The 11378-nt window shown below is 46.8% G+C and overlaps 1 protein-coding gene across 1 annotated transcript in view; it reads right to left on the bottom strand.

The window, feature by feature from the left end:
- Positions 1–3439: 3439 nt before the first annotated feature.
- The window catches only part of WNT5B (Wnt family member 5B), a 73691-nt gene continuing 65752 nt past the window's right edge, over positions 3440–11378 (bottom strand). Inside the window, exon 5 of the mRNA XM_087765831.1 lies at positions 3440–5660. Within this exon, the coding sequence (XP_087621957.1) occupies positions 5202–5660 (459 nt within the window). The 3' untranslated portion in view covers positions 3440–5201. The remainder of the gene's footprint in view (positions 5661–11378) is intronic.

The raw sequence follows: 11378 nt of genomic DNA, 5'->3' as shown, positions 1-11378 counted from the left end.
GCTGCAGCCACCACGTTCCACACAGCTGGAGCTGTTGCCGGTACCATGGGGCCGTCAGACCCAGCTGGCTTTGGGCAGGCAGCGTGCAGAGGTAACGGTGACACTTAGGGCAGGTGTCCAACTTGAGTGTCACAGGGCAATATTTAGTGCTCCATTTTATGTCTGCTGCATTTTATCGCTGCTCACAGGGAGAACTCCCGACCCTACTGTTTGTTCCCTCTTTCTCTCTTTCTCTCTTCAAGGAAATGCTATGAGTAGGTCATGCCTTTTTTGCATCCTAATGCAAAAAAATAGATTTCAACTGTCATTTAAACAGAGCTAAGAAACAAGACGGTATAGCAACAGCTTCAGGCCCTATAGGAAAAGATTGATGGATGGAAGGCATGAGCATGCTGAGATCATTGCATTATACCAGGGTTTTTATTATTGCTATTTGGAGATTTACAATGGCTGACCAGGATTCTTTTTGTCCTTTCTGGCATGTGCCCTGTTGGCCACAGAAATCTGTTTTGCTTATCTTTGAGGCTGGTTATATTTAGACTTCAGAGCTGGTATGCTCATGATGTGGCCCGGTCCCAAAGCCACCAGCTATCTATGCTGGAGCTGGAGCTGGGACAGGCTACCCGCTCCATGGTCCCCGCGTCCATCAGCCTTTGCACACAGGGTGTTGGTGCCTGCGCTGCCCTGGCAGGGGGTCAGGATATGGCCAGGATACACAGCCAGACCAAGGAGATGGGATGCATCTCTGGGCCCCATGGATTAGACATAGCCAGAGACTACCTTTGAGGAGAAGGAGATCCAATATTATGTTCATATCTGCTCGCTGTCTGTCGTATGGCAGTTCCTTCAGAGCCTGCCATTCAGTGACCTTGATTTCACAGAGTATATCTTCTAGAATCTGTTTTACCAGAAATGTAGTTAAACAAAAGCCAAATGAACGTGAATGACCACATAAGCAGTAGGTTCTGGAAAACCTTGTGACAGACACGAGAAATGCCCTTTAGTCGCTGGAAGGTATTTCCCAAGGTCTCCTTGGGATGTTCTGTGTCTGTGTCAGCTGATGAAAATACCGTCTATATTGCTGTAGCCACAGGTGATGAGGAATTTCTCCCACAGCGTAATTTAAACCTACTAGGCTTCTCCCTGGACAGGGTCAAGTGAGAAGAGAGAGACCCTTGCATGTTTGATTTTACATGACTGAAAAAGATCTGCTTCATTTGTGCTTTGTCAGGGCTACAAAACTTGGTCCATATAGAAAATGTCAGTTACGCTCCCGCTGCGTGGCTGGGTTCAACTTGGCTGCTTCCTGACTCGCAAAAGGCAGCAGTCGCTCTGTTGCACTGAGCTCTGGGTAGGCACAGACTTCTTGGGGACAAAGAATGGCAGCCTCCAAACGACGCAAATGGCCTGGAGTCCAGTGGTCTTAAAAGGTTCATTTACATTTTCTCACAACCCTGCCGCTATCTTTTTACCATAATCAACATCAAATGAAAGTTTCCGTTTGTTCTGGGATCAGCTATTGCTTAGCTTACCTTGCAGAACATACTAAGGCCTCATTCATTCACATTATAACTTATGTATTACTAGCCAGTTGGAAAATGATGACAGATTTGCATCCTGTTCTGCTCCGTTTAGGAGCTGATGTTCACTGACTTGCAATAACTGTATATTTGCACAGTGCCTTTAACTCCAAAATATTTTAGTTTTACATGACTTACGGGTGGTCATTTCTATCAGCCTTGAGGTGCAGCGCCTTCAGGGTTGGAATGTGGCAGCCGGCTACCAGCACACACTACATAATAGCGTATTGTGTGAATATCTTATCCATATGAAACTGCAAACAGAATTTGCGCAGGCAGGTATTTGATTCAGAAACCAGGCTAACCTCCCTAAGCCTCACTCTTGCTCCCAGATATTCAATACCCATAAATAAACATGCCCCGAGTTCACCTCTCTTTGGTACAACGGCCTTCCCTCCAGCGTTGTGCCGGAGTAGGGCTTCGCTGCAACAGACTCTCTGAGGCTCCCGCTGAGCACCCCAGCAACCACCTCCAAGCCTCTGACCCTCCGAGGTGCCGCTCAGCCTCTTTGTCCCGAATTGAGCGTGTCCCCGCACAATGGGGATACAGCTGTCTGCCTGCCAGAGTTAATGAGCGTAGAGGGTAGGCCTTCAATTACCTTTTTTTCAGCTGTATTTCTCAAAGAGCTTTACAGAAAATGGAGGTATTCTGCTCCTCGTTTTATACAGGAGGAGGCTGGAGGCTAAAATGCAAAGAAATTAAGTAACTTGTTGACGATTACAAAGCAGATAATCAGCAGAGCTCACCATCAAGCTTAGCTCCCCACCCCCACATGCCTCCACCGCTTTGTGCACCTAACAAGGCACAACTTCAAATCCACCACTTTGTAACTTTCATGGTAAAGAAGCAGTTCTGCTACAGCTTTCTGTTTGACTTTCTTTGGCTTTGCATCAAACCAAACCGGCTGTGCTCTTATTTTATACTTACTACCACCCTAAGGAGGTTCTTTTATGTGAAGGCGCCATAGAAATTAAGTTTTAAGCTAGAGTTTAGCAGGATCAAATTTTTGGATACAGAACTCCCAGAAAGTCGAGAAGACTGAAACCTAGGTCTTGTAAAAAAAAGGGGGGGTAGGGGGGAGAGAAATCCAATGGTCACTTCTCTCCTATTGCTCTATGGTCCCAGTCCAACAGGAACTGCTGCATCCAACCGGGCTGCCAGAGGTCCGGAGTGCTGGGACAAAAGGCCAAAAATCATCTTTATTCCATCCAGACAGCATTTTAGGCGGAAAAAGAAGGATGTATCCAGGGACACCCAGATGAATAGTAGCCCTAACAATGCCAACTTTTCTGCTCCCGAAGTTGTTTACACCCACAAAATTAATTGTGGTGCCAAACTGCAAGGAGAGTTGCGACTCCCTTAAATGTGTGGTCTTTATCGGAAAGGCCAAATGAAATCATTTTGAATTATTAGACACATTAACAATGCCTGAGGGTGTCATATACAAATAGCTGACACCTTTTAAGTACCGACGCAATAAGGATGGACAAGAACATGAGGTGAGGGTGGTGGGAGGAAAGGTCTTTTTTAGATGTATCCAAGGTAGAGTAAGTTTTATTACTGGGCTAGAAACGTAGAGTATCCCAGGAGTGAATAGCTCACACATTTGATCTGATCTTGGGCTCAGTCCAGCTCCCACTGAAGTTTAATGGGAGTTGGATCAGGCCGTTGCACTCACATTTTTTCCATGCATGGAAAACTATTTCCGTTACTTTGAATTACAATACCACTGGCTTTGGATTTTATATAATAAAATAAATCTAGGCCACTGTTTATATTCCAAGAAACTGTATTCTGGGATGCCAGCAAATATATTGCCTGTTGGATTAAAAAAAAAAAACCAAAAAAAAAACCACTGGACACATTGGTTTAAAAAAACAACAGCTCCTAATTATTAAACATAATTTTTCTTCCTTGTGCTTTTCTCGAGTCCTCAAGTATTTGAAGTATGAAAGGTACATATAAATTCTTCTCTGGTGGTTGAAATGGTGGAATCTGTGAAACTGCAATGCTTTATAGGAAACAGAGGTTTAATATAAAAATAATAATCTTCATGACTGGCTCTTTGCTTATTAGCATATTTTGCGCATTTTAAAATTTACAGTAAAACAACCCCACACCCTTGGAATGTCAGTAACAAAGGGGATGTATATTAGCAAACCCTTACATTTTGAGGACTGGCTTCTCTTGATTGTTCTGACTGCAAATGAACTCTGCAGATGCTGAGAGGCACAGGAAATGTCTTGTGCTAGAAACAGCATTTGTTCCCTGCTTTATGAATTGGATTCTACTAAAATTCCAACGTGGTAAGACTGATTAGCAGACTTTGGTAATGCCTTCTGCCCTAGTACAATTTTATTATACTCTTTTATTACCAAGGAAAAACACAGAAAAGACTTCCATCGGTGAACATACGCCCACATTCTGGGAGCAAACGTATCTGTGGTTACCTTACGCCGGGGAAGAGCATGGCTTCTGGACTCTGAAATACAGAGCAGCAAAATAAAATACACTCCACCAAAAGAATAAAACAAAACCACACAAATAGACAAGCAACAGAGGGAAAGAAATGTCATTGAGGGATGTTTAATGTTAAAGAGAAACTATACATCTGGGATGGTGGTGAGGAGGATTTAATAGAGCTGAACAAGGTGACCACCTGCATCCACTTCAAAGAGGAAAACCAGCAGCGGTGTGAGGAGTGCTTGTGCAGTCATGTGCACGCGTGTGCGTGTGCAATGCTTCTTTCTACTGACAAAATATGAAGTATATTGCCTTTGCAAACACCCCTGGGCACCGGCAGCTTCTCCTCTATACTGACAAATTAAGTTTCAGCATGGAATTAAAAGGGGAAAAAAAAAAAATCTCCCTCATGCACATAGCCATGTAGTCTGAGTCGGGCAGATTTCCCCCTTGCCCAGGCGGTACAGAAGAGCTAGGTGCTGGCTTCATGGGGACTCTCGGGCTGTGCCCTGGTCAGCCGCAGGTCACACCCCTTCCTCACGACAGCAGGTTGTAAACCTTCCTCCACCACACTGTGGCCTGTGCAGCATCCAGGAACGGTTTACAGGACTCTGGATTTTAAGCCATGTTCTTGTAGAGGAGCCTTGGCTAACCTTCCCTCTAATGTGACAAAGCCCTTTAGAGGGACCAAGAATCGGTTCCAAATTCCCCGGTGCGTTTAGTGGGGTGGAAGGGTTTGAAACTCAAATAACTAGGACTCACCCACGTTTGGCTGTAATTTCAGACGTGCAATAACTACGCAAAATGCTGAGATTTAGAGATGAGAAAGCAGAAAGAAGCCACCCTTCTCCTTCTCGCTGGCTTTGTTTCTGTAACAAAATAGCGTGTGCTTGTGTGCAGGGGGGAGTTCGCTTTGTCAACACCTCCTCAGCCTCTTCACCCTGACTGAAACATCCAAGGGGAAATGCGCCCAAAGGCAAATTCCCCAGCAGAACTGCAGGAATGGCAACCCAGACGGCCTGATGGGGGAAACTTCAAAACCAAAATGTCTCTTAAATAAGCTTCTTTAATTATTATCATCATCTGTTTATTTATACAAATATAAAATATATTTATATAGATTTATATAATATAGATTTGTTGCTTTGGTGGCTCTTTTCATTTACAGACGTACTGGTCGACGATCTCTGTGCACTTTTTACACTTGACATAACAGCACCAATGGAACTTGCAGTGGCAACGCTCCACCTGGACGCTCTTGAACTGGTCATAACCCCGTCCGCAGCACATCAGCTCACACCCATCCATGCCCTCTGAGGTCTTGTTGCACAGTCGGCCCTGAGTGCCCAGCGAGCCAGTGGTCTCATTGCGCAGGCAATAGTCCGGGCTGGGGTCGACGTAGACCAGGTCCTCTTGCGTCGGCATGTTGAAACGGTTGTTCACCAGCTCCAGCTTGCCCTTGCGGCTGATCCTCATGGCGGCGGCGCTGTCGTACTTCTCCTTCAGCAGGTCGCCCACCTTGCGGAAATCGGCCAGCTGCAGCCAGCAGGTCTTGAGGCTGCAGGAGCCCGACACACCGTGGCACTTGCAGGCCACGTCCGCCAGCTTGTACACAGCCTGTGGGGAAAGGAGTGCCGTCAGGGAAAGCTGCATTTATTCCTGCTGCACTGGCAGCTGGCGTAATTACCATGAATTCATCACGTTTTCATAACGGCTTTCATTATCCCCCAATTTCTGTTGTTTCGCCCTTTAGAAGAGACAAAAGTCTCCTTTTCCTCCTGTTGCGACTGCTGTGTTCCTGTTCCCTAAATATTTCTATTTCTGGCCACATTGCCTCCAAACACGACTTCCCCACCCCACCTTCTTTTCCCCTGGCAGATTTCTGACTTGACAGCAGGCTCAAGAGCAGAAAAGGAGAAAGAGCCCTCTCCACATAGACTCTGGAAATTCCCCCAGTCTCACGGACCACCCTGGTATTGCATGTTTTTCCCTTCAGAGCTGCGAAAAGGGAACACCTGGGAACCTGCCCAGTTCCTACCACCTGCACCAGGAACCGACGCCGTCGTTGTAGGGATACATCCGCATCCTTTTGAAATAAATCCACGGACCCACACCCTTTCCCTCCACCTCTGCTGAGAGGAGCTCATTCAGGGGCGGCATCCAGAGGAGGCATCGCCTTCCAGAGAGGAGCAAGCAGGGTGGAAAACGGTGGTGAGAAACAGGAACACCTCTTCCCTGGAGCAGAGCAGCTCAGCTCTGCTTGGGGTCTTACCCAGGCGCCCTCCTAGAAGAGCAGGGCTGAGCTGCAAGCCCTGACTGCCAACCTGCGCCATCTTGTGTCCAGACATTTCCCTGCGCTAACAGGACATTTTAAACATTTCAAACAGCAAATGCAAAAGCTTTCGGGGCTGTCTTTTCTGAGATACTTTCAGCTACGTTTTCAGAAACCTGCGGGGGCTGTAGATGCATCGTACTCCTGAAAATACGGCATCAAATAGTTTTGAAAATTCAGGCCAGTGAGTGTTAAACCCTCAGCAGGGCAAGCATGGGGTGTAAAGGAAAACGGTGGTTACTCTCCTTCTCCCCGCACCAGCTGGGAGGAGAGAAAAATATTGAAAAATATTCTAGAGTAACAAAGCTCAAAACCTAGGAAAATAAACTGAAATGCAGGTTGGGTTTGTTCCTTCCATTAATTTCAGAGACAGGTACAAAACAGCAAATTACGTGAGATCCCGTCGGCGCTCACAGGCACTGACAGCGTTTGCAGAGCGAAGAGCTGGCATGCCGACGCCATCAGAGCCACGCCGGGTTACAGCAGCTTACCCCCCTCAGCCCTGGCTCTTCACCCTCTCACCGTCAGGCTCACATCTGCTCTCCCGTGACCACCCTGCACGTTCGCAGGGCAGTGCCCCTGCCAGATCCCGCGTGCCGAGCAGAGCTGTTTGGCATCAGCCGCAAAATTGCCACCAGCTGTAACTGGTGGGGGAGATCAAGGAACGTGAGAAAAAACTAGGATGTTCTGAAGGAGGCGGCGATATGTCTTCTAGCCAGGTTTTCTGCTGAAGAAAGCAGCCAAACACTGAGGTTTCTTTTCTGCCTCACTCGCCGCCACAGAAGAAAGCTTCCCAGCTCTCTGCATTCGCTTGCCAAGGAGCTGGTGATTAAGGCAATTGAGCATAGTGCAAGCAAAACCTTCTGCCTATGACTACGTTCTGGACCAGCAGTGAGAGGTCCGAGTTCTCCGACAACAACTGTTTGCTCCTGGTCTAACTAACATCTAGTGCTTTTTGACAGCTAGTGAAGATTCAATTTGGCTTAATGGCTAAATCACATGGAGGCCAGTCCAGCTCCCAAGAAAGTCAATGGAGTGAGTCCTTAAAACAGAGGAGCTTTAGTTCTGCTCCTCAGAGCTCAATTTACTGAGGCAATCCCTCACGGCGCAATGTAACAGCTACAGGCTGGGAGTTAAGCACTTGTCTTGGATCGAACTACAACTGCAGAGGACCAACCACACCGTTACTTAAGGATTCCTGCCGTACTGTAACCAGACAGAGCTACAGCTGAATTTCCCGAGCCCCAGACACTTACTATATCCTCACTGCATTGCCAGCCTGCTTGTTATAAGCTTGTGTTAGCACTTTTTGGTTATGGTGCTGTCAAATCCCAGGCCACTCGTGCCTCCCTTGCCCTTGCATGTGTTTTTATAAAGTATTATGGTTCTTCCTAATCCTGGGCTTTGTTCCTTTAGAAAAACACTGCAACTCGATCCCTCTCAGTTAATGTCATGGGACTGAGTTCACTCCGACTTGGCTTTAAGCAACTGATGCTCAAAACATCTGGCCCATGTGGGCAGTAGCTGTGCTGGGGAATGCGAACGCTACCAGTTATCACAGGTAAGCATGGCGCCACTCAGCCCCCCGCAGCTCCCACTATCAACGTCCCATGGAGGTAACCATAGCTTCAGCCGCTAAATGGCTCTCCCGCTCTCCCCCTTTGCTGCCCAGATGGGGAGAAAGCAGAGGAAATTGGAGAATCCCTCTCTGACCGGGCTCAGGTCAAGGTAAAGAATAACAGACCCCACATGCAGCTCTGAGGGCAGGGGCTGATCGATGGCCATGCCACTTAAACAGGTTCAAAACACCTCTAATGGAAAGGCTTAAAGCCCCTTCCCATAAGCCCAAGTTCTCTTCCAATTCTTTTCTTGTAAGAATGGGAACGGGAAGAGAATTAATGGGGAATTCCTATGTGGTCAATTAGCCAGACCCCCTTCCAGGCTCTCCTGGCAGTGGCTCGAGTGACTGATGACTGAGGCCTGCCATATGCCGACTGGGTAAACAGCGTGGAAGGACTGACCGCCACAGTCCACCAGACAGGGCGACAGATAAGGAATGGGGGAAATAAGAGAGGGTAATGGGAGACCAATTGGAAGAAAAAGACAGATGGAAGGAAAGGACATATTGAGATAACAGCCAAAGACAAACAAACAAGGGCAATAAAGCCAGGAGCCACCACCACAAGGACGGTGATGCGGAGTGAAGGGGTGATGGGGTCAGGACTGCCTGGAAGATAAAAGACCTCTGGTCCCCTCCAGTCCCTCTCAGCTCCTTCTGAGAACCACAGAGAGCAGGGAGATGATCTTCTCTTCTGCCACCAGAGCTCCTCGGGGTTCAAGGAGAACTTTCTCATCCACAGGAAACTGAGTGAGGGGACATGACAAAAGTCTGCCTAGAAATCAGAAGACATCAACTGAAACACCGGCTGGGAAAGCGGGGCAAGGCTGTATGTGGGATGGCACCTGGTGGCCACTTAGCAATGCTCAGTGCCGTGTCTCCTTTCTTTCAGCATCAACTTTTGGGAGTATGGAGTTACATGTGCACCTTCCTACTTCCAAAACCAGAATCTCAGAAGTGAAAACTTAACATTTAGGAATGCAGGACTAGACGGGACCTCCTCGGTTATTAAGTATGATCCCTTGCTATTGTAGGCACCACTTCAAATAATATTTTCCTGAAATGTATAGAGTGCTCTTTTAAAAGCAATTAGGTTTTCAGCCACCATTATTCTGATCACTATTCCAATGATAAAGTATCTTTTTCTAATTTCCAGCCTAAATGTATGCACTTTATGCCCAGTTGCTATTGTGCCAAATTGGCCTTTTGCTTAAAAAGTACTTTTCCTCCCCTATTATTTCTCTCACTAACACAGACATCAGTCATATCCTCTCTCAACTTTCACTTTGCTAGGCTAAACATGGCAAGCTATTCTAGCCCCCTTTCTTAAGAAAAGATTCCTATCCCTTGGGTCAACCATAACAAGCCTTTTCTAGTCTGAGGTCATTTTGCTTGGGAATATGAGAACATACAATATTTTGCGGCCTCACGAGAGCTTAATACAACGGCATTAGTATTCCCTCATGTTTTGTGAAAAGACTTTCCCTAGTACATTATAGGATATTTACCACCTTCCGAGCCACATTACATCTGCAGTCATCTGCAGCTGACTGCTGCGCCCAATTCTTTTCTACTCATTTCCTAAGGACTACAATGTTTTTCGTACAAGACCTCAAATGATGGTCTTAATGCAGTTTTATTGGATGTCATTAGCTGCTGTACAAAATTCGGATTCTCCTCTGTATTCATAATACCTGCCACGTTTGCATCATCAGCAAATTTCATCAGCTCATTCCTAATTCTTGTGTTGAGGCTGAGAAACAAAAATACTAAGCGTTGGTCTTGAGGCAAGTCACTGAAGACCTCTGCTAATTAAGCTCTGTCAAGATCAAGATATATCCTTTCACACAACTTACTGACATCTTTCCTTGAACCAGTTTCTTGTCCACCTCACAGCTGCTGCATCTTTCCTTATCTTTCCCAATTTAACCAAGTGTTTCCCGTGTGGGAAATACATTAAACGTCTCACAGAAGTTCAGATAAATGACACCTATCGGATCTATTTTGCTTTTTAGGAAATCAGTGATGTTCCAAATGATTGTGTGATCAATCTTTGAGAAATTCTTCTCAGATTATTTCCCATTTTGCCTCTTCCTCTGAGATATCCCTTCCCCCAGGTTCTCCTGTAAACGCTGCCAAGGTCACACTGCCTGTGCTGCCAGCTGCCAGCTCTGTCAGAGTGCCAGGAAAGCAAGTGGGCGCTCCCTGTGACTTGAGAGCTTTACGCTACCTGAGTTTTGCTTCCGCCTTGGTTGTGATAATTTCCATTTCCAGCCTTTCACCTTTGCTCCCATGCCAATATATTTCTAAGAGCCAAGAGGAAAGGCTGCCCTGTACTGGCCAACCACCACCCTGACCAAACAACCCTGGAACCCATAGCAATGCCATCTCAGAGCCACCCCAAATCTCATCTCCATCCAGATCCTTTCATATTCATCTCCCTTCCCAATCCCAGCACCTCCATTCCTCACTACCCCCAAATCCTCATCCACTCAGTCCACCCCAAAGGCCCACTCATTTACTCCAGAGCCCCACTAGCATTTATCCCAGAGCCCTCCGTTCTTCCAACCCTTTGCTGCCACCTGACTCCCATCTGAATCATTCGACCCGATGCCGAACGCCCCTCCATCAACAGCCCCCTGCACCATCCCACCCATCTCAGGTCCACTGGCCCCGAACTTCAGTATGTGCTGCTCAGCTCCTCTTCCTCTACCTGTCTGAACACCACAGCTGCCTCCTCATGCCTTCCTCGCTCCCTCAGGGGGCCAGCACCATCGGCCATTGCCTACTGTGACAGACCTTGCCTGCCCCTAGGGCACCCTGCCTGGCTTCCCTCGAAAAGCACAGTCCTAGGGGGATTTAAGAATCTAACCTACAAGCACTTATTCCCCTAGGCAGAAGTGTTGAGGACAGAAAAAGACGTCTCCATTGTACAGCAGACATACCGTACCCCTCCCCACAAGCAATGCCCCCCCCCATTCTGACCTGAAGACCCAGGTAAAACACTCGCTTACTTTGGGGACCAAAACTACTCTGTCTTTAGACTCAGCCCCATCCTCATAGACTAGCAGTCTCCTTTCTTCCAATCTCCTTCAATTTGCAAAGTTTAAAAAACCTTCGCTGTTTATTTTACTACCCTTTGCAAGGTCTGACTCAGCGTGATTTTTTACTGTTCTCACTTCATCTTTACACTTTTTGACCTCTAAGACAGAGCTTTTCGTTATTTATTTGCTATCAGTTCTTTTTTTTCCATTCTTAGTAGGCTCTCGGTCTATTCCTAACAGCTTCTCTGTGGTAGTTATTCATTCAGTGAGGTCTGGATATTCTTCCTACAAGCTTTTTCCTCTTGCTTGGCATGCAGAATTGTAATGGCTTTAGCATCTTT

Source organism: Nipponia nippon, unplaced genomic scaffold (assembly GCF_047370975.1).
Source record: "Nipponia nippon isolate SJK-2023a ecotype South Korea unplaced genomic scaffold, ASM4737097v1 scaffold_3, whole genome shotgun sequence".
NCBI classification, from domain to species: domain Eukaryota; kingdom Metazoa; phylum Chordata; class Aves; order Pelecaniformes; family Threskiornithidae; genus Nipponia; species Nipponia nippon.
The sequence above is the reverse complement of the archived record's forward strand: the minus strand, read 5'-3'. Positions and strand labels throughout refer to the sequence as shown.